Here is a 23,752-nt window from a genome sequence, read left to right on the forward strand (position 1 = left end):
TTTGCTTGTCTTCACTTTGATCTGAGGCCCTTTCAGAGGTTTCCTTCTCATCTGAATGATTTTCTGTAGATGTGGCGCGATGACGATTTTCTTTACTTGAGTCTCTGTTAGAACCAGGAGAGTTGAGCATGTCAGACCCCCCCATACACACATACACAAACACACACGCATGCACACACAATCACATTTAGATGAAGAGCTGCATTGAAGCTTGTATAGTTTTACTGAAGGCATGTGCACAAAGACCTTTAAGGTCTCCTTTGTGTTCAAAACCCATCCAGGTGATTCTTTTTCTTTGTTTGCTGCCATCGATTTTCACCTGTTTGAGGATTTTTCTGTTCTATTTTACGCTGCTGATGTGTTTAGCTGCTTTCACATGTACATTATGCACAAATTCCAAGAGGATTTTTAAAGACTTAGTCAGATGAAAATTGTGTTTTTGGTGTTTTTATGATGTTTTTGTATCATTTTTCTCATGATTTGAGTATTTCTTTATTCAGCTCCTTGTGAATCAGGAGCAGATGCAAAGATGCCGTTGGAGAAAGCTTGTAGCTGTGACATTGATGCTACAATTGGCGGGCCACCTGCTCCCTGCTCCGCTCCATTCCAACGCCTGCAGAGGACTAGATCCATGTACGTCTTTGTTTTCCTCGGTTGAGCTGCCGTCTGACCCAAAACTGTTAATTTCCCTTTTTGTTGCAGCGATGATGTTAGGTTTGGGGCTGTGAGGAGCTGTAAGATAGTGGAAGAGCATCTAAACAAACGGATGATGGGAGATTAAGGCAGGCTGACACTACATCAACAACCTGCCCACAACTCAGAGGTGAATTTCTAATGAATTACTTCCGCTCTGCAGAAACTATGTTCTCGAAAATGACACAGGATTTTTTATTTTTGGCTAAAAACGGCATAATCATAATTAATAGACCACTGAGGACGCTTTGAAAATAGATCAAAAGGTGATTGGAGTGGGTCTTCAAATGTAAACCATCCCTTCATTACTTACCACCACTAGTGTTCCAGTCACACATGCCGTAGCTTCAGTAACTCTGCAGTCTTTTTAGGGGGAACATGGAAACATCTCCAGACCAGCTGAGCTCCTCCTGGATGATCAAGTGTCTTCAAACCTCCACAGGAGACGCTCTGTGAAGGAGGCTCATTTCTGTTGCTTCACTCTTTAAACACTTGGGATATTTCCTCAACCCAACTCTTGGGTCATTCAGTTTTTGGTTACTTTTTGGAGCAACACCACGTTTTTGGTTTACAGTGCTAAACCAAAACCATTACCACTGTAAAATTTTAACACAACATATGCTTTCTCTCTCTCAATATTTTTCTGAGTTAGCTTAGGTGTTTAAGTGTTGGGTGAAAAATAACCCAATTTAGGGATTTTCAACTACAGAGTTGTTCGTGTTCTACTCTGGATTTTACTGGTTCTCCCCAATCATTCAGCTTCCACTGCAATCTGCAATCAGGTGTGGAAACAGGTGGTTTGTGTCTGAAATCAGGCAGACTCCACTGCCACCAATGGTTCAAGCAGCAAAAATGGGGTCCTGTGTGAAACTAAAGCTCCTGAACCAAAAAAGATTCCTGGTAAGATGTGTGCTTCACTTAAGGTGTTTGTGTGGTTTTGTGAAGATGCTGTAAATGGATTATGTGTATGAGGTTTTTCACCCACTTTAGACTTTTTTTAAGTGAAAGGAGGGATAAGCTGTGAACAACAATAAGCTGTAGAAAATAAAAGAAAAACAACCCTCAAGTGGGGTGCAACGGGGTCAAAAGAAGATTTGACATCACAGACTGTCATTGGGAAATTATTTTTTCTACAAAACTCAAATAATTTCAAAAGCAAGAAATACATGAAAGTGAATAAACTACATGATCAGACAACAGTTTGATGAACTCCAATCCTGTAGGATGACGACAAACAAGCAGCTGCTGCAAAAAGGCTTGACTGAAACCAGGAGAAGACTGACAGGAGAGGTCAGTAACAAACACTCTATGGATTAAGAAGAAACTTGGACCAAAAAACAAAAACTAATTTTAAACAGAAAAAGTAAAAACTCAACAAGTTTCAGTTTGGGTTTCATCTTCACAAAAAACAAAAAAAAACAAATGTACTTCTGCTTTTCTGCTCAGACTTCTTTTTATCCCTTAAAGACCCACTACACTGAAAATGGTGTCTTTAGCAAGTTCATGTGACATTTTTCTGGCGATGGAGGAAATATATAAGAAAATTTGGTTTAAATTGCATTTGAGTATTTCTTAATTAAATTGTTGTGAATCAGGAGCAGATGAAAAAAGATTACGCTGGACCTGCACACAAGTGGATCCATGTACGTCTTAGTTTTCCTTGTCTGAGCTGGAATCTGGATTAAAACTATACAGATGGATAGCAGCTCCAATATTGCTCTCCATTTTTGTTGCACCGCTAATGTTAAACTGGGGATGTGAGGGACTGTAAGCTACCGGGAGAGTGATAAACAAAGAGCTCTCAGCAACAGGGAGGGGAAGGGGGGCAGAGTTGTTTTGGTCCATCGGTCCCGCCCACAACTTAGAGGGAAGTTTCTAATGAACAGTCGCTCTGTAGAAACTATGTGCTATAAAATGACTAATATTTTTTTCCGTTTTTGGCTAAAAATGGCGTAATCATAATTATAAAACCACTGGGAACGCTTTGAAAATAGATCAAAAGTTGATCACAGTGGGTCTTTGAACAAAAAACTTATGGACAAAAAAGATTTAGAAGTTACTCCTCTTTATGGGAGGTGCACACTTCAGTTTCATAACTTTGTATATGCAGCCAACAGAAATAGTGTAAAAGCATAAAGATTTATTTTGTTGGTAGTGCGTCATGCTTAGTTAAACACCCAGCATCCAAACTCCAGACTCAGAGCTGAGAGAAAATAGATTTAAGAGTACAGCCAAACAGAGAATCTTTTTATGTTTTAATGACCTGAATAGAATTTGTATTTAAACATTTTATCTGTAACTTTCATTCTAGAGCTGAACTTTCTCTTCTTGAAGGCATCACTGAAGGTGCTGTGGCTCCACCTACAGGAAGAGATTCCTGTGGATCTTAAATGGAGCGCATGTCTGTCGGTTCTCTTGAGTCTCTAACCTTAAGGCTTAAGGGACGTCATGAAAATGGAAAGTACCAATGTTGTGCATGTGGTAAATGTATAGGGAAGTATTTGTAAAGATAATGTAAATTCATGAAAGTTTGCAAAGTCTGCACAATTTTGGGGGTGGAAGCAAAATAATTAAAAACGCATGGCCTCACTTATCCTGTTAAGTGTTCGCTTTGACCTGTCGCTCGCAGCATGTCCGTTAAACGTGAAGATGAACTTTTCGCTCAATGGCCACACTGAGGGACAATCTTAAACGTTATGGGGGCCGCCTGGAGGTTTGTGCATTTAGTCTCATATTTAAACCACACACAGTTCACTTATTTTCCAAAATTGAGGAAAACTCTGATTTCTGTTACAGGCAAAAGGACAAACTGAAAAACAGCTAATTTAAAAATTAAGACAAAAAACAGGCATAACACGTCTGAACTGTTTAAATCCACAACGCACTCTCTTTTTGTATTGTCTATTTGTTTAAAAATGCTTTTTCTAGTTTGTTCTATCATGTAGTACAATTTTCCTTCAAAAATTGATTTCTCTTTATAAGAAGGCACAAAGTGAACAGCCTTGGCTCCATCTGCCTATGTTGACCCCCTTCTCTGCCCTGCAGTGACACCTAGTGGCGAGGCCACAAACTGCAACCAGTTGAAATAGGCAAAGAAAATTCTCCTGTAATGTCCTCATCTGTATCTCCATTTACACCATGACAAGATAAATTGCGGTTATATTTTTTTCTCATTCTATGGTGGGACATAATTGTGAAAAACCAAAACAGTTTTCCCTTTAACAAACAAACCCACGAAAATGAAAGAATAACAAAAAAAAAAGAAAATCGCATTAAAAATGTTCAAGTTTCCTAATTTTGCTCTTCCACTAAAGTTATAGAACGTTTACAGTGAAATCCTCCAAGTTTTTCTCAATGATGCACAGAAAAGGTTATTTCATATTTGTGGAAAAACAAACAAACAGACACACAATGTATTTTTTGTTGTTGAAATCTGTTTAATTAGAAAAGTCTTAGAAAAGCTAAGATTTTACTTTTGGTGCTTTCATTACAAAAGACTGAAAGTAAAATCGGTCTGAACAGGTGAGAAGTGATGGAAAAAACACGTCGACAGGAACACATCATCACATTATTGTACAGAAATGATTCGGGGCAAAACACAACAGACCATAAATGGCAAAAACGGCGGCGCTTCAAGGCCAGCCTCCGCTAAGCTTCCACAATGACCTCATTTTACAAAAATACAGTCAACATCATGAATAAAACACTCGTTTTCAAAAAGAAAAACTGACATGGAGAGAAAACATATAAAACTTCACATTCTTCACGTTCTTCTTCTTCTGAACATTTCTGGATCAGATGTGAGCCAAACTCAAAATGTCACAGTTCTCATCGTGAACCAAAGGGTTTTTTATTCACAACCATTGCAAAGTGTTGAAAATAAATTACATCATTTTGTTTCTTATAAAAAAAAAAGTCCAATATATAAATACGGTATTTCCAATATTACTAATTTAAATCACATTTATGACAAATAAATAATAAAATAAATATTTGGTCATTGCAGTTTTTAAAGAAATTGATGACTTTAGCCTCAAAATTTCAGTTGAATTGTATTTTGAAACCAAAATAACATTTTTGACAAAAGCAAATATTCTGTCAATCGTATAACAAGTCAACTTTATCCTCATAACATCTTGTTTTTCTTAAAGCTATTTTTTGTTTTTGTTTTTAAGGGGTTTGTATATTTTCCTGAAGACACTCATCTTTTCTAAAAAAAGATTTTACACTTTCATTTTTTCTTTAAAAATAAAATTGTAAATTAATTCTGAAATAATGTTTCGCCTATAGTCTACATCAATCCAGAAAAAACTATTTCAAGATTTAAATTGTATAGGTGAAATTTAACTCCATTGTCAAAAATGACACGATAATAATAAATGTTTAAGACTTGTTTTTAACTTGATAGGATATTTGCCTGCTCTAATCTTCTTTTAGCTTCATTCTCAACTTTTCATTTTTTCATCAAAAGTGGCCCTAAAATGTTTGTTCTGCTAACATCAAACAATCTGCAATATATTGGAAAAAGTGCAAAATACAATAAATAGGATTTATAAATAAAGTTTGTCATTAATAAGTGAAGCCACGTCTGCAGAGCTGCAGTACTGACTGGATGAATCCTAAACAAAAGCGCTGGATCTTTTCACTTTTAGCAGCTCAAACTCCTGAAAAACAGCTTCAAAAATAACAACCAATGAAAAAGCCACAATCAGAAACTGACTTCAGAGAACAAGAACAGATTCTTTTGCTAATTCTCTGGCTGCTTCTGAATAACATTTTATCCGCTTTGGGAATCTAATGGCATTTTCCAGAAAAGCTGAGATTTCAGCTTCAGGGAGAACCTACAGTATTACAGTATATCAATAAATATAAAAGACCGTCAGCTGCTTTGCAAAAACAAAAAAATCTTCATCCGGTTAACTAAACGTTGTCCGATTTGTTGCTTTTCGTGAATCTTTGGCTCATTTGTATTCTAGCAGTGACGCACATTTCTATGACGGCATTAACACCTAAAGATAAAGAACTTTCCCGTTCTGATCGTCCCAAACTAGCCTGACAGCATAAACTCACCGCCTTTTCCGACCTCTTTCCCCAACATCACTGCTAATAATCCAGACACAAACAGATCTGATCTCAATTTTGTGAACTGGTGATTTTTAGCAGCAGTATTTTAAAATTTTGAAATTCTTTTTTCTTTCATTAAAGCTAAAAAAGCTCTGCTTTATGGATTTATTAATTATAATAGTTATACCTACAAGAATGTCACTTTTTTCGTAAATTACAGTTGAACAGTGTTTTTCTTTAACTTGATCAATAACATTTGATTTGTGTTTTTAAATGCATAAAAAGCATAAAACCGTCCTAAATCAAGATCAGGCGTCCTCTAAAGACCTGCAGAGACTTAAAGAAGTTCCAGTTAAAAGAATCCCTCGTGTCAGAGTTTATTTAAAGTTTTGTTTCTGTTTGGCTGAAAATTAAAAGTTTTTTCGGAAACACGAGTGCCACCTGAATTAAACATTTGGCAAAATATGATTGCAGCATTTGTCTAAATGTTGGTCATTTTTGTTTATGTAGATTCTCATTCATTTTTTCTTTACCAACTACTTTGACTAGCCTTAAGAAATGCTGTATTTTAAAGTGCACTTATACCATTCTCCTTACAGAAAGGCACCATAACTAAACGTGTGTGCAGATCTGTCAGTCACAACACAGAAATGACTTCATTTAAATCTGTTTTTGGACATGAGGCGGATGTGCAGATCCACATATGGGCTAAATTTAAAGATTCCCTCCGATTTTCTGCATTAATGTTGTTTTTTACTTAATGGTATAATATGAAACGCAGTGTAAGTACAGTGATTACTTCACCAATAATCAACCAACACAGGGTGAGGCTTAACATTTAGCAAAGTCGTTTGCAGCTGACGTTGCAAACGTGGGATAAAAACGGCACAGGTAAAGTTTGGGTGAGGCATTTGTAAAAGGATGGAGTCGTTTCTAGAGTTTCCGTTGTTCCTTTCAGGTCTTTCTGGTGCAGGAGGTGGTGAAAAAAAATGCAAAAAGGCACAAAGACTGCAATTTTCAAGCTGTTCTCAAACATTTCAGATCTACCAAATGTCAAGCTTTATCTGTGCACCAATCATTGGCCAATAAAAATTCCCATTGTAAAGCACGGTGGGGGTAGCATCATTCTAAGGGAATAACAAATGGGGACCAAAAACTACTTAAATATCAGTCAGGTTTTCATTAGCGCATTTTAACGCAGGGAATTTCTATACGTTTCATTAAAAATACAAACATTTGCCAAAAAAAATCAATTGCCTCTCCTTCTTTATGCCATAAAGGCTTCAAAATCCCAAACTTGCGTGTCTTTGACCAGCACTCTTGCTAATGGGGTAAAATAATTTGCCCACTATAACCGTCCATAGATCCTTTAAACACAAACGTTTTCCTCTTTCTGCTCTTTTATGCAATTACAAAGAAATGAAAGTTCACGACTGTTTATTCACTTAAACCGGTGTTTTTTCTTTTATCAGAGGTTTATTTAAAAATCAAAATCTGAAGACATTCGCTTCCTTTTTTTGTATCATAGCCACTCACAAACATTCAGCCAAGACAGGAGTGAAGGGAAACGAATGACACAACCTCATAGAAAATCTGCAGAGAGACCTCAAGTTTGTGACCAAACTCGAATTTCATTTGTGTTTTGAAGCTCACGTTGGTAGAAAAACATCGAAGAACAGTGATGTGTTTGACCATTGACCAGCTCTGACCACTACAGAGCGCCTGAAATGGTTTATACTCAGTTTGTCGGCTACATTTGTGCTGGCTTTGCAATGACTTGCAGTAATTCTCTGGGTCTAACAGAGCAGCTGAGTCATTCTGATTTTTTTCCTTATTTTTAAATGTGCAGTTAACTTCATCCATCCCACGTTTTTGGCTTTTAAAGGAAGACGTACGTGTTGACAGCAGGAAACATAAAGTGGCGCCCGACCAGAGGCACACGGGTCGGAGTGCAATTTTCTCCTAAGAGAGCAGCAGCTAGAATTCATCGTGTGTGGAAATGTGCGCGTAAAGGCTTTCCGGCGTTGTCGTTCCATCCTTTAAAAAAACGAGACTCGCTTGTGATGTCATGACCTGGCGTGCAGGTTGACGATGACGCCGTCCTCAGGCAGCTCTTTGATGGGCAGGTCGCTCCTGAGTCCGATTCCTTGGTCGGTGCTCTCACAGCTGCTCTGAGGCGACTCTGGCGGGGGCTGATACAGGACACTGGCCAGCAGGAAAAAGATTGCCCCCAAAGCCTAAAGTAGAGTTCATTCAAATGTCAAACAAAGATACTTTTCCTTCTATACATTATGAGTCTACAATTATGTAACTTCTGGCGAGGTGTCCTTTATTAAAAATTATTGGATGACGTGAACGTGTGAACCGTCCGATGCAAACGTCCATAAATGTCTGATATTGGACGCCTCAAAGGGCTTATTTACTTACTTACCAAAGAAAATTTAAATCAATTATTTGTACTTGAATCTTTTAACGTTTAAATCCTTTTTTTGCAAGAGGATCAACTGATACAGTGTGACGCGCTACCAAGCCAGCATCGACCTCACTCTGCTGCAGCCCAGGAAAGGGCCATATAAGGGCCGTGTCACAAAGCTACTTTGTACATTTTGGACTTTTTCCACATATGACATTTCGGTCTTTTTTGATAAATGCTTGAAATACGTAATTCATAAGTGTTTCTTGTGTTCATCATTTGCAGATGACCATCGAGAGTTTCAGCCCAGGGGTCTTTACGTGAATTCAGTTTTGGCTGTTCAACATTTTTGATCAAGAATTACAATTAACGCGTATTTTACGTAGTTTATATGCAATTATTATGTAAATCTTGAGAAATTGCGTGTGATTTTTGTGAGACAAATACACAGATTTGTGAGTTTCCATGACTGTTCCGCATTTCTCTAACAGACTTTTCACGCGTGTATAACTTTAATATCACATACACGGAGCACACAACACGTTAAAATTACATAATCGACTGACTTTATGTTGATTTCCGTGTTCTTCGCGTGTTTTATTCGTTCTTCTTCCGTGGTTTTAATGTGGCTCATTTGTTATACGTCTGTGAAAACTTCATATAAAGAACCACAACTTTTCTCACTTTTTCTCACGCATGACCAATTTCCATCCAGTCAATATGCGCAAAATATACGTGGTGGCTGTGTGACACGGCCTTCAGATAAGTCATGACGAGTGATCCAAAGCATCATTTCGGTGGGAAAGTTCAACCCTCAACCACTTGTTTTTGTCCAGAGGATAAAACAAAAGTTTGCTTCAAAGTCCACAAATAATGTCGCTTTTATTGAAGAAATATGCACCATTAACTATGATTACTAAATTTGTATCAACATATCATTTATGTCATTAATTAAAAAGATACGTAGAAACGCGTACTTAGTCCATATTAACCAATAAGGTAAACAATTTGGAATTAAAGTCAACATTACGGTAAACATTAAGGTCAAATTCAATGGAGATACTGGCATGTCCATCATAGAGCCATTTAAAGAATAGAGATTGAACATATGTGGACTCTGACCACTGCATCAACCTGTTCAAATTTTAACTTTATTTCTAAAGCACTTTTCATGCTGCAGCAGCAAAACGTGCTTTACAGGTTTAAAACTCTGTAAAATGATAAAACACACAGAATGCCCTCAGCACCCCCCAGCACCTAACAAAAATATACATAAAAGGACTCATGAATAAAAGTAGATAGAAATGGAAACCAACATGGAAACTAGGTTTCTGTTGCGCCGGTAACCGACTGGTGTTTAGCGCAACGAAATAGAAAATTTAGCCTATTTGAGCAGAACTTCTTTTTTAGGTCTCCGACACCCTGCAGCCAATCAGAATCGAGCATTCACCAGAACCATGGTGCAATTTGACATTTTCACATTAAGATATTTTTTTTTTTATGTAAAGCGTTTTGCAACTTGTGGGTTTTATATTTTTTTATAGAAATATTGTGATGAAAATAAGTCTTTGAGCTGAATGAATCTGCCTGCCATGTGTGAAACGCATTACCTTGTAGATTATTCCCGCGACCAGCGTGTACCGGCTCATGGCTGCGTTGTGGTAGAGGTAGCAGGAGCCCGGCTCGCCACACTGATCCTGCCACAGGACGCAGGAGATGTCGATCACTGAGCCAAAGGCTATGGGTCCTGGAACGCCACCTGGAGCAGAACAGGAGAGTGAAGATTTAAAACTTCTCAAGTTGGAACAGAAATAGACATTTGAGGATGGAAGGGGATCTCTACCAAGCGTGCGGACGACGATCCACTGGATGCCCAGAGCAAAGGATCGCTGGCTGTCCGGAACACATCTAAGCAGGAGGGTGTGGAAAAAGACACGATTGAAAATTAAAGAGGAAATAAACAGCAACCTTTCCCACTTCAAAGAGCTTCTCAAATAATGTTGTAACTCCTCTGATGGGGCGTGAGCATCATCACTACTGTTCCCCACATCAGAGGAGGGATGCCAAAAAACTGATGCTGTTCTGGAGCGGAAATGATGTCACCCCATGTCAATCATGTCCCGGTAGCCAACCGGCTCAAGCCCCACCCCCACGTCAAATTAGCCTCGACTCCAGGACTGTATTTTATTCATTCTCAAAGCTTAAAATTAGTTGAATTTAAAAAAAAAAAAACAAAGAGTTCTCCACCCACCTGAGGGTGGCGGTGAGCGCCGGGATGCTGCACAGGAAGGTGAAGCCAATGACGACGAAGAAAAAGGAGAGGAAGATGCTCATGTGGTGGCAGGTGCTCCCACACTTTCCTGCAATGGCAAACCCCTCTTTACCCCAGGATGTGTTACCGACGACACAGCTACAACCAGAAAACACCTGAAACACAACCATAGAGGAAAAAAACTGTTATATCTTCCAGAAAAAAACTGCATGAGCTTAATGACATTTAACAACCTAAATGAAGGCCAGCAACACAAACAAATGTTTAATAAAATATCAAACTTTTTTTTATCCATCCATTCAGAAGCTTTGTTAAAAATAAAATAAAAATGACTAAAAAAGTAAAACAGGATGAAAACGTCAAGCAATCCTTAATGCTAAAATAATTTATGAACAGTAAATTTAATAGAAAACATTTATCAAATTCAAGAAAAGGTAAAACTTAAAATCATACAGGCCAAGTATGTCTAAAGAAGTATAAGATCACAAACAAGTCCAAAGGAAAATTAAATAAAAACAAAAGGAATTGAAAATGAAATTTAAATAAACAACAAAAATACAATCAAAAAATAGAACCAAAAATATTGTAATATCAGCTCAGAGGATGAATTAATTGATTAAAAAAAAGCTGAAAATGTTTAGGCTGAACAAAATGCGACTAATGCCGCAAAAAACAAAAAAAATGTTTTAGCTCTGCTTAAATGCTTTTAAAATTGGAAAAAAGACAAAAAGTCTAAATGTCCCAAAGATAATTTAAAAGTAATTGAATTACAAAGATAAATAAATGGAGTGCCAAATGTGACTCTGTGGGTTCCCCAGGGTTTATAAAATAGAATAAAATAGTATTCCAAAGGAAAGGCAAGTGCTCAACTGTTTGCATTTTCATACATCTGAAACTAAACATAAAACAAAAAATGTACTAGTAAAAAAATAAAATTCAAAGATTAAAATATATTAATTAAAAATGGTATGAAACCAAAAAATATTTAAAAATTAAAATCTAAAACCCATAAAAGCAATCAAATTTAATTAAGTTGAAGTTAAATTCTAAAAAAAATAACCATTTTTTTTAAATGAAACACTGAATTGCATTTTAAATGTTAAATTTATTACACAAGTTATAGTATTAAGGATTTAAAAAAAATAAAATGGTACTAAACTTTCCTAATCACATGACAAATGTCACATTGAGAATAAACCCATTATAACAACAATTTGTTTTTACAGTTGCTTTTTTGAACCCAACCATACGTTTTGCTAATTAACCAGCAAATCTTTCTGCATTAACATTATATTTATGCAAATTGCAATGGTCCGGACTCATTTTTCATGTAGAGTCATCATCAAATCTGTTTTTCCATTTCTGAGATGTCTTGTGTCTAAATGTGTACCTGTTTCCCCGTGGCCTCCTCTGTGTGGTTGATGGATGTGCAGCCGGCGTGACAGGGGGAGTAGTACATGACATCATTTGAGCCGCACACGGGGTTGTACACCTCCCTGACACAGTTACAGGCAGCATTACAACCCACAGTTAGACTTTCATCTATTGAAGAGCTGCAGGGAGAGAAAAAAACAAGAAATGCTGTTAGATTTGGCTTGTTTTACGCACGCATAAACATGTAGTGTTGCTGATTTAAGGTGACTGGGAAGAAGCAGCTGCAGATGGAGCAGTTTAACCCTTTGTGCTATCCTAGGCACTTTAACATTGGGAGTTGGGTCATCTAGACCCACTAGACAGTGCTCTGAACCTTTTTTCTTCAATGATTTGTGATCTTTACTGGTGTCCATGGATTACATGAAATCTTTCCACCTTTATCCACCTTTGTCATGGTAGGAATAACACGTCAATGTAAGGGTGGGGTCATCTAAGATAATGCAAGTGTTAATCGGGTGAATGTCAGCTTTAGCATTATATCTGTTTAAAGGCTGTTTATTCCAGAGGACAAATCCTCCAAAATTAACCATAAGATAACCAAAAAATCTACACAGAAAAGATGCAACTTCACATAACAGGCTTGACTATTCAAAGAAAAAAAATGGGAAAAGAAGCAAAATAAAATGAAGTGCATTATTTTTTGGAAAATTCTGAATAAATTACATTTAAAAACTATTATTAATCCCTTTCTTTTACTAAGAAATTCAATAAAAAATAAAACATAACTTACATTTATGAGTCTAAAAATGTGTCGCACTATTTTAAATTCAGCTTATAATACATTGAAAAATATCAAACTTTTTGTAAGGCATACAAAACAATAGTAGTTTATTGGAAATTATTTTCAGCACAAGACAGACTGGTTGTAGGATTGGGTTCCCTTTTAAAAAGAAAAAGTTAATCTGGGAATATATGTGGGATGTGTGTAAACTACATGCCTCCTGGGTTTTCTCCTCAGATTCATTCGGGAGCTTAGCAGCATTTTTACAACAGTATCAAGGAAAGATTGCTGCCAGTTAGGGTCCATTTCTGTCACTTTTTGTGACTGTTGTAGCCTAATTTCACCCAAAAGCAGGAAGCAATTATTCCGATCCAGTCAGGAGTTGACCTCCAAATGACCTGTGACCCGTGTTTAGAGCAGCACAAAAGCACATCGTTACAAAAACACACGGAAACCGCTTTTGTTAAAGACATGCATGTCTTTTCATGTCAACATGGTCATTGTTGGATATATTTGTACTTTTTTTAAAAGCATAACTTGCACAAAATAATTAATTTTGAATACAAATATATAGATATTTATATCTATATATTGAATTATAAAAGTAAAACAAAGTGATTTCTGCAGAAGTTACTGTGGCTGCAATGGGAGAGGAACTTGAATTTCCAAAACAAAAGGCTAAATGTCACTTTGACAATGACAAATAGACAAATGACATAAAGAAAACTCCATTCTGCAAATGCTACAGGTCAAACCTGAAGGTAACAGATGGCCTCATTCCTTCTTCATACCTGTTTAAATGCTCTGGAATGTCGTACAAGCCTTTGTATTTCTCCAGTTGATGCTGCTCCGCCGGCGACCCGTACGGGGCGGTGACGCCAGCCATAGGCACGTTGGGACAGTGGGTAAGGAAGATGAAGATGGCGAGCAGACTGACCGTGGCGCACATCATGCAGAAACGAATGATGCCTCGACAGCGCAAGTTCAAACTCTTCACTATGTAGCCACCCAGGAAGGTGCCACCTCCTCCTGCAGGTACCACCATGTACCCTGAATGGGGGAGACAAAACTGGTGAAGTCAAGGTCTGATGGGGGAAAATGGGAAGTAACAGCATCTCTAAAAAAAAACAGCCGTGAACTGATTAATTGATTAGTCTGAAGCAGGGGTGCCCAAATCCAGCCCTAAGGAACGGCCTCCAGCCGGTTTGCCTTATAGGCTGATGGAGGGTCACAGAGGGGAGCATCTGCAGGGGAGCACAGGTGTGTCTTGCAGTTTCCTTGTGGCTTTTAAGGCCACCTCAAGAGACATAATGAAAATGGAACATACCATTGTCCGCCGTGTAGTAAGTGTATTGACTAAGTTACACACACTTATGCCCTGCGGGTGACGCTGTGGTGCGTCAAATTCTATTCATTGGTAAGGTGTGAGCAATGACTCGCAATGAGTTATGGGGTGTGTGGTGTTGCGTAAGTGGCCGGAAGACGGCCGTAGGATGACTACAAAGCTGATTGCCTAATTTCCTCATTTTTAACAGTCACGCTACATGCAAGGATGGCCCACTAGTGTTGCACAGTCTACAGAATCTCTTAAAGTCAAAGAGAAAAATATGTACGACATACCTGCATCTCACCTACTTCCCTCTTACTTTACCCTTGCATTTTGTTTAATTGTTTACTACGACCTGTCGCAAGCAGAATGCCCAATAAAAAAAAACATGAACAAATATTTTCACTCTAAGGACTCACTGAGCGATCTACAACTTTGCTATTTTATGTGGGACACCTGCGTTTGCAGGTTTGCTCTTTTTTTGCCTGCTGACAGCCTGTGTCCACCCGTAAGGGCAGTTGTGACTGTTAAGGATTACTTATTTAAGCTTACTTTTGTTTAAAAAAATAAAGGAAATTCCAATTTGATTTCGTCCATCTTTAATACACGACCCCCCATTGCAACCCATGGGTTTAACATTTATACTTGCTCCTTGGGGTTGGTTTGCACAACAAAATGAATGGAGCCAAATCAGTTCACTAACTAACCACTGGGTGGTTGAACAAGTGAAGTGAACAGAATGAAGGGGTTTTGTCCTCTATCTTTGGTAGAAACCAGGGAGTCTTTCCCCAGAAGGGAAAAATCCTCATGGTGATATTTTTGCAGCTCCAAGTTGGATGTATTTGCTAATTAAAGACAAGTATCCAACTTAATGCAATCCAAATACAATGGAAAACATCAAGTGAGATTTCAGAGTCTAAACTTTAACTTTCGTTAATCCGCTTAATACAGACATCTAAAAAACTATTTTTCTGCATGACTTTCACACTTTCTTTGCTCACTCACCAAACCACGTGGCAGCTTCTGATGCACTGAGACTAAACTGTGACTCCAAGAACTTTGGGCCAAAGGTGGACACGCCAGCGATGAGCGTGGCCTCAGTGGCTCCGGCTAAGCACAGGAAGAGGAACGTTGGGTTCTTCAAGAGAAGCAGCACAGATCTGTAAAAAGACATCCGAGGTCAGCAGTCTGTTGCTGCTGCGACAGAGTGAAGTCAAGTTCTTAAAGCAGTCTAAGGCAATCTGGCTGTTAAGAAAACCCGTCCAGATAAACTCAACCAGATCCAAAGATATCACTATGTTGCATAACGCGCTGTGGGGGGTGACGTCATGCTGTGACCATGAGTACAGTAAACGCAGTTGTGGACCATAAGGTCCAGCATTTCCCCTTTTGCACTCACCAGTGTTCTAATGAGGGTTAGGCTGAGCTGGTTAGTACTTAAGATAACCACATGGTGATTACTCTAAACTCTTGAGTGTGTACACAGCACTTATCTCTGCACTTCTTGCACAACCTGATTAGTTTTAAATCTAAAGCTGCTGTCACATGGATCTGTCCAAGTAAGACTGAAAATGTTTGGTCCTTAAAGTAAACTAATTCCTAAAAGCCTCTCCTCTACTTTGCCCTTCTGTGCCAAAGTATGACAAAGCAGCTACGAGGATTTTGTGAAGCTAATAGCTCCACATTGTCCACATTGACTGTTTATGAGAACTGGACTGAGTGAGTGTGATCTCACCCATAGAAAATGGCTAAGTTGTTTGTTGGACGTGGGAACCAGCAGGCTCTACCTACTGTTATTGAGACCTCTGATTGGTCAGTTTGTCTAGAATAACATGAAATACAAAAATAAACTAGAGGGGAGGAGTTACTCTGTCCAGTTCTTGTATACAGTTAGTGATTGACCGTGCACCGATTTGAGTTAAAATGAAATGAATCCCGTCTGATGAAGGCAAGTACTGTTGGGGTATAACTTTAATAGACAAAGCTTCAGAGACGCTCGGAGCGAGTCGAGGAGCTATGAACATCTGGTCAGCTTCCCTTTTTTTTTTTTTTTGTAAGTCCATCCAGGAAAGTGTTTTCATTCTTTTGAATACTGTATGCATTTCATGTAATTCCAGCGCACACTGAATCAGAGAAAAGCAGCTTTGCGCTGAGATTATACTTTCTAGCAATGTTTACACAATCAATTCAGCTAAGTCTGTCGCAGAGAAAAGCAGCCTTGTGCTGTTATGCAACACTTGCGTTAATAATGTGTTCCATATCGGCTTTGGAAACATTCCCTGCAAAGCCACTTTTCTCGAAAAATGTCTACAGAAATGTGACAACAGTCACATCAATTAGGGAGGTGTTGATGGGAATCATTGCGTTGAAATTTGATGAGTTTTTTTTTTTCCTTAAAGCTATCTTAGAAAACTCAAACATACAAGGTAACTCAGGATGGTAAAGAGCTAAATAAAGATGCTTACTCTGCTTTTTTATTCTCTGCTCTTTCCGAAGACCAAAGGTGTCTCTAATATGCTGAGAAGCTGACAAACAACAGGATCAACTTATCTATTTTGTTTCATTGACACTCAGAATTCAGGGTATAACAAAGTTTGTATTATCTCAACCTGTTCCGTATTTCCCTCCATCTTGTGTTTACCTTGGCATATCTTTGACAGTCTTTCCAAAGAGCGGGTCTGCGGCTGTAACATGGCTTCCATCCTTCAGCTGGTGGGCCTCAGACACCCTCATCGCCACGTGCTCCTGGGAGCCTGGAGAGCACAAAGATAAAAAATGCTGGAGTGCTGGGATATAAACTGAATGGGGCTCTCGTTGTCCAGTAGACGGTTTGATACCTGGCAGCTGTCGAGGGTAACCGAGGATGGGAAACGCTACCAGCAGAGCTGCAGCACCTCCGGCTAAAAAGCCAATCCACCAAGCGCCAACCCAGTGGGGGTTATCTGGAGTCATCTCTGTCCTTTGACACGAGGAAAAGGTTCAATTAACTTTCTTTTATCCTCAAGCTACCCAGTTTGACTTATGTCAACACAAACTCAGTGACCCCACTGTGTTACACCTAAAATACACCAAGAAGAAGTAGTTTGTTTGCTTATTAATTCAGAAGACCTAAATGTTTTTCTGAAACTGGGGGGTTTATATTCAGGTACACACCAACAAGGTAATGTTCACATACATCTTTTGCAGTATAGTTATTTCAACTTCAAAGTTCACTCACGTCAGGTGTATTTCTGTGTACATGTTGAGGAAGTATCCTCCCAACAGGTAGCCAGCTGCTGGGCCTAAAATAGCTGCTGTGTAGAAGATCCCTGGGGGGGAGGAGACACAGAAACAGAGCTGGGGTGTGTTGGCTCAATGATTTTAGCACTGACTTCCTGTTTCCTATCAAATTCCTGTCCTGCAGGTTTAAAGGGATTCATTGTTTTCTGCATGAGCTTTGTGGTTTCAAAAAAAAGTTTGTTGCATGAGAAAAAAAATTTTCATATATGAAGCATTTATCTACTGGACTTCACTTTGTGTGAATCAGAGTAAATGTGGAATGTTGAGGATGTTAGGCAACATGAATTTCAGCGATTAAAATGGTTAGTCTGGAGAATAACATGATTAAGTCAAGATATTTTTCAGTAAAACTGAACACGATCTACTTTGCATGTAAAACACAAGACAGACTGCATTTTACATTGGGTCTAAACACGATTCAGCATAGTGAACAAACCTATAAAAATGGAATACATGGGCTATGTCAAAGCCTACCTTAAGAGCGGTGCCTGCTAGTTTTAATATTTTAACAAATCGTGCATTTTGTGGTACAAGTACTAAATTTAGCATGAATGAACTTTGGGATCCCTTCTTCTAGAAAAGCACATTTGCCACGCGAAAAATCCAAAATGGTGGCCATTTGTAAAGATGGTGACCATACTCTCAGTTGCTATTTGCAAGTCTCAACAATATGGGCTGTTAAAGTTACAGTCCCACTATCTGTCACACACTGAGGTGGGTTGCAGACACTGTACCACAAGGCCACTGAGCTGCACAAACAGCACTTTTAACTTTATTTCATGCTTTTATGTGAGTTTTCACACTCTGCTAACATTTATTAAATGTACCTTTTGTGAAAATATTTTATAATTTTAAACATTGTTGTCATATAGAGTTTGATGTACGATCAAGGTTCTTTTTAACTATCAAACCTATTTATTTTTATTTTACCATTTTGTAAAAGTCTTAAACCAACCAGCAGCCCTGATCTAAATACAATTTTAAGTTTGGCTGATCATTTTAAAATCTGACACAAAAAGTTTTCCATGTCTAAGTCGATTTGAAAAAGAACTCGATTGTCATGTAGAAACTACACTGGGCCGGCCAGCCTCCCTGCTCTGAGCCATCAGCAATGGGGAGAGGAAATGGGGTCGTTCTGAAGCCAACTCAGAGGTGAATGTCTAATGAAGTCCTGCTGCTCTGCAGAAACTATGTCCAAGATAATGACAGCTTTTTTATTTTTTTTAATTGGATAAAATGGCCTAATCCTAATAAAGACTACTGGGAACACTTTTATAATAGCTCAAAAAAAGGACCGGAGTGGAACTTCAAGTTAAAGTAAATTTGCTGGATTTTAAGTCACATTGAAAATCAATGAATTGTCTAAAGACTTGACTGATATAGGATAAAATCTGGTGAAAATGTGGGGACAACAATTTATTCAACTACTTCCTGGGAGGCAAAGAAAAACTCACAGATTACCCACTCAATGTGTCATAGATAATCCAACAACAGCATAACAAACTAGGTTTATGCAAACCTTTGAACACCAAATTTCTTTTTTTTTTTTGTCTGTTTCAAATGCATCACTTTTGAGTTTACTTTAGAATTAACAAACGTAACGAATTTCCTCAGGGTCGACCTGTGACATATGCTAATGAACCTGATGGGAGTTAACGTTGCCTTCAATGCTAAATTAGAACATAAATCCAACTGATTACCAACCTGTTTTGTCTCGCGTTTCCCATTACTTAATTTTTTCATTACATGAGCACCACATTTCTTATGTTTTGGCTCAAACAAAACACAGGATAACCTACAATTAAAAACATGCCTCGTTTTGAAACATGTTAATTTTTAAACAAAAAACTGTAATAAAACCTGTAGGACCTATTTTGGCAATGACTTTTTGCTTCTGCCTTCAAACGACAGACTTAAATTCTGTGGTTTCTCCTTTTTACCCAACTGTTTTCCTGTCATAAGTGTTCTGATACTTTTGTTAACGTTAGGTAAGATGTAGTGAATTGGTGATGAGTCTCACCTATATAAACAGGAGCGTAGTTGGAGCTGACGTTCTCATCCAGATACGTGACGCCTAATGTGTAGAGAGGAGTGGCGCCCATTCCGTGTAGAAACTGTCCCAGCATGAAGACGAAGCTGTAACTGGACAGCCCTCGTTCCTCCTTGTCCTTGCACGGGCTGGTGCGATTGGCTGAGCACATCCCCGTTTGCTCGGGTAGACTGACCACGTAGGGTGGTGTGGTGAAATGAGGCAAGGCGAACACCAGGGAACCCAACGCCATCACAAGTACTCCCCATCCCAGCCAGCGGGGCTTGTGCCCGATCCCACCGAAGTAACTAACGAAGGCCAGACAGAGGCACGCCGCGATGTCGTAGGAGCTGGCGATGAGTCCGGCCTGATAGCTGTGCAGCTCAAAGCGCCGCTCGATGGATGTGACCACTGTGTTAATGAAGCCGTTGATTATCATCCCCTGAAGGAAAGAGGCCACACAAAGGAAGAACAGCACCCAACGAGGGGTGTTGAAGACCTGGAGGACTTTGGGCGTCAGAGCCCCCCAGCCACAAAGTTGATCCAAGTCAACGGACATGTGCTTGAGCCCAGTCTCTTCATTAGGTTGTGGGCCATAAAGCTGCCCAGGGAGTAAAGAAACCCCAGTGAAAATCTGGGGGGTGGAGCCATTAGTTCTAAAGCTACTAGGACTTCTTGGGTCAGAACCAACAGGGCTCCCTGTTGGGGAATCCACTGGACTAGTGGTCTCCAGAGACAGACCCCCATTAAGAGGACAGTCCTGTAAGTCCAGAAGCTCCTGTTTGGAGCTAAAAGAGGCGCTGGCATTTAACAAGACTGGCATTACCCCTCTGAGGGGGTGTGGCATACAGTTCTCAGATGGGTTTGGGAGAAAAGATGTGCAAGTGACCACAAAAAAAAAAAACCAAAAAACAAAGGAAAAACTGTGGTTCAGGGTCAGTCTAATGATTGAAAAATCCTGTCCTGAATGCGACGGCTTAGGAATTCTTATGAGTGCTCAGATTTTATAGCTCCTGCTTATCTGTGGAATGTGGTGGAAAAACAGAAAAAACAGTCTCTGCAGCGGCAGTGATTTTCTGTGAAAAGAGAAGAGCGAAAAATCCATAAATATTAAACTGAACTTACAAATGAAATTAAATATCAAAGCAAAGGAAAAGGACAATATGGAATCATAGCCATTTGACTTTCAACCCTTTGGCAAAAACTGCAGCATGCGTTTAACATAAGAACTTAAACAGATAATTGCAAAGCTAGTTAAAGGCGCTACCTTTGTGCAGAACAGCATGTAGGAGTCTGACTACATTTTACAGGCCTTTGGTCAGAAGGTGAATCAACGAACTAACAATCCTCAACATTGAAGTCCCACTCTGATCTTTTGATCTATTCTCAAAGTGTTCTCAGAGGTCTTTTAATTAGGATGATGCTATTTTTAAGCAAAATAACTTCAAAAAATCATTTTCTAGGACATAGTTTCTGCAGAGCAGCAGTTCATTCGAAATTCACCTCTGAATTATGGGCAGGATCATTGGTGCAGAGCAACCGCGCCCCGCCTTCCCCTCCCCATTGCTGAGAGCTCTCTGTTTACATGCTCCCCTGCCAGCTTACAGCCCCTCACAACCCAAACCTAACATTTCCGGTGCAACATGAAAAAAAAGACGTAAATGGTTCTAGTGAGTCGTTTACTATTGGATGCATCTGAATATAGCAAAATAAAGAATAAATATTTATATTTTTCGTTTGCTCTGGATTCACAACAATTTGAATAACAAAATATTACGAAATTCAATTTTGAGATTAATTTTCTTTGTCTTCCATAACTTTAAAAATGCCCCAAGAACATGTTAAAAAACCAATTTTTATCGAAGTGGGTCGTTAAACGACCCCCCACCTCGACATCAACTAACCTTTGCAGGTATCGGTCAATGTTAAAATAAATCGTGGCATGAATTTCTATTGAGGTAATATTGTGCCTGTAAATTGGAGTTGCAATATCCATGTTACTGTAAGACATCACTACCACTTTTTCAAAAATAGGCTGAAGGACTCATGATGACTATGGAATGACCAATGCGTAATTTTCTGGAAACAGTGAAGTTTTGTAAAAACAAAACCTACAGAGATGATGCAAGAAAACTGAACATTTGACTTTTGGGGGGGGTTTAAACCAGAATTGAGGTTAAAGGAAAATGTTACAAGAACAACGGCTCAAATTCCAAATTTAAAAAAGAAAAAAAGCAAAGAAATGAAAAAATCTTCAGGTGTTTTTATATTCCACTGCAGTACACATCAGTAAAGGGGAAACCGTTTTACAATATTCATAGCGCTTGGGGTTTAAACCTGCCTATCAAGTAAACCATCAGTATCACCATAAGCCTGAGCTCTGTGAGTTCATGACAAGTTTAAAATGTACAACGTTTGAACTCGACTGTAAAAAAAAAAAAAAAAAAAAAAGTCATGAAATGCATAGTTGGCTTTAAGAAAACCAAAACAGTTTAATTAGATGAAGAGGTTTCCTCGTCTGCATGCCCATGTTTGCTGAACATTTACACCTGTAGCTCCTGTTTCCTGGTTGAATCTGTCCTGTTTTCTGGGGATTTTCCGCCTTTTTCAGCCTTTACTGCTTTTTCTTTTCAGGGTCGGGAGACTCGTCTTCTCACAGCGTGAACCTGACCATCTCATCCAATTCAAACAGGTTCTTCGTTGACTTTTTCTTTTGTGTACACACAAAACTAATGAAGACAAACAGTCAAGTCTTCCTAAAAGCCTGACGTTCACTGTGTTCAAGCCCTTTAATAAAAAAAAATCAGAGTTGAAGTTGAGAGGGAGGCTCAACACAAGTTTTACTACAATCTCTACAGTTGGCAGCACTTGAAGTTTTATCAAAATCGATGGAGCCTCCTACCTTCATTCCTGGATTTAACAAGCAGTCGGTAGAAAAACAAAGACTTCACACAGATGGAGGAAGAGACTTGAATAGAGGAGTGAAAGGATTCCACACTGCGCCTTAAGCCTGTCTGTCAAAGCCTCTTATAGTCTAACGCTGAAGCAGCACAACGGCCAACCCTCCCCACCGCTGGAGGGAAGGAGGAAGCGTCCAGCCCACATAATCCACCTGAGACAGTTGCTCACCTGAGCTCAGGTCTGACCTGTGCAAGTCTGGCAAGAATGAAAAAGGAAAGAGGATACATCCTTAGGGTTTTTTGCTTGTAATCTTACACTTTAGTGTCACTTAAAACAGCTTTTGTGTTTCAACACTGCAAAAAGGGAATCCTAAAGTAAAGAGACCCTTCTTTCAAGACAAAATGTATTATTTTCTGTTTTACAAGAAAAACAATCTTGTCAAAAAAGTTGTACAAGGAAAAAATAATCTTAGTTTAAGGAAAGGTCTGTGACTAGAAATGTTGCTGATATAGAAACTCTTGGTAAAACCATTTTTCTTTCCCCATGGGCAGATTTTTGTGCTTATTCAAAGAAAACTCACAATTTAAAGATTTTTTTGACTTCATTGTAGGAGGCTGCTTTTGCTGTGAATCATTTAATGTACTAAATAGAAATTAGCTTTAAGATGTGTGTGAAAAGGTGTTTTACAAAATTTGTCTGTGACTGTTTTTTTTTCATTTGGCCCCGGTTTGATAAAGAATACTAGTCGACAAAAGTCTAATCTAAAAGATCCACTCAGTAAAAAACAAAGTGTGTTTTTGGTGTTTTTAAAATGTTCTTGTGGCATTTTTCTGATGGAGGACATTTATAAAGACAATTAAGATTAAAAATGCATTTCTGAGTATTTCTTTATTCAAATAGTTGTGAGACAGAAATAGATGGGGAAAAAATGTGAATTAGAAAAATACCTTTTTTGTAGCCTAGAAAATACGCTGAGCTCCCCGCTCCGCTCCATTCTGATGCATCCACTGACAGAGAAATAGATCCATGAGCGTCTTTGTTTTCCTCGTCTGAGCTGGAATCTGGATCAAAACTGTACAGCTGAATTGCTCGCCATTTGTGTTGCACCAGTAATGTGTTTTAGTTGTGAGGGGCTGTAAGCTAGTGGGAAAGCGTGTGAACAGAGAGCTCTCAGCAATGAGGAGGGGAAGAGGCGGTGGGTTTCTCCACGCCAACAGTCCTGCCCCAAACGCAAAGGTGAATTTCTTATTAATTCATGCCGCTCTACAGAAACTATGTCCTAAAAAAGACGACATGTTTCTTGGTTTTGTCTAAAAACAGCATAATCATAATTTAAAAAGACCACTGGGAACACGAAGTTAAAACAAGGCTATTTTGTTGCAGCTACACAGTTTTAGGTCAAATAACCCTAAAAAGTAGAGGCAAAAAAGACGTTTATTCTACAAATAAACTCCGTTAAATAGAAAAAAGATTCATCATAAATGTATTTATTTTGCACAGACGTCAAATTGAGGCAACTTTTTGATTCCTTTCATGACTGAATCCTTCTGTTCTCTTTTCAGGAAAAGGGTGAACACGGAGCGAGCGCCCAGCGTCAGGTAAGGAAGTGTTGGGTGGTG

General features: G+C 38.7%; 1 protein-coding gene and 1 long non-coding RNA gene across 7 annotated transcripts in view; one reads left to right on the forward strand and one right to left on the reverse strand.

Annotated features, from left to right (window-relative positions):
* The first annotated feature begins 508 nt into the window (after window positions 1-508).
* On the forward strand, window positions 509-23,733 carry LOC111947644 (uncharacterized). Of its 4 annotated transcripts, XR_013657241.1 has the most exons (7): window positions 509-1,593; window positions 1,917-1,983; window positions 16,421-16,506; window positions 16,585-16,636; window positions 16,747-16,901; window positions 21,867-21,924; window positions 23,696-23,733. It is a non-coding gene; the product is annotated as an uncharacterized LOC111947644 (long non-coding RNA). The 4 variants fall into 4 exon arrangements; XR_013657240.1 differs by lacking the exons at window positions 16,421-16,506; window positions 16,585-16,636 and adding an exon at window positions 13,436-13,632; XR_002873507.2 differs by lacking the exons at window positions 16,421-16,506; window positions 16,585-16,636 and having other exon boundaries at window positions 513-1,593; window positions 16,750-16,901.
* slco4a1 (solute carrier organic anion transporter family, member 4A1) overlaps window positions 4,110-23,752 on the reverse strand; it is a 28,191-nt gene continuing 8,548 nt past the window's right edge. For 2 of the 3 annotated variants that reach the window (XM_020704464.2, XM_011476814.3), the window contains exons 2-12: window positions 19,224-20,308; window positions 17,142-17,232; window positions 16,762-16,883; window positions 16,566-16,677; window positions 14,930-15,084; window positions 13,389-13,647; window positions 11,833-11,995; window positions 10,422-10,597; window positions 10,014-10,078; window positions 9,781-9,929; window positions 4,110-7,994 (exon numbers count right to left, since the gene is read on the reverse strand). In XM_020704464.2, coding sequence (XP_020560123.1) covers window positions 7,824-7,994; window positions 9,781-9,929; window positions 10,014-10,078; window positions 10,422-10,597; window positions 11,833-11,995; window positions 13,389-13,647; window positions 14,930-15,084; window positions 16,566-16,677; window positions 16,762-16,883; window positions 17,142-17,232; window positions 19,224-20,079 — 2,319 coding nt within the window. In that variant the 5' untranslated portion in view covers window positions 20,080-20,308 and the 3' untranslated portion in view covers window positions 4,110-7,823. Of the gene's footprint in view, window positions 7,995-9,780; window positions 9,930-10,013; window positions 10,079-10,421; window positions 10,598-11,832; window positions 11,996-13,388; window positions 13,648-14,929; window positions 15,085-16,565; window positions 16,678-16,761; window positions 16,884-17,141; window positions 17,233-19,223; window positions 20,309-22,134; window positions 23,631-23,752 lie in introns of those variants that run through there. The other variant, XM_020704463.3, reaches the window with a different exon arrangement.

The sequence above is a fragment of the Oryzias latipes genome, chromosome 7 (genome assembly GCF_053564925.1).
Source record: "Oryzias latipes strain Hd-rR chromosome 7, Olatipes_Hd-rR_3.1".
Taxonomy (NCBI): Eukaryota; Metazoa; Chordata; class Actinopteri; order Beloniformes; family Adrianichthyidae; genus Oryzias; species Oryzias latipes.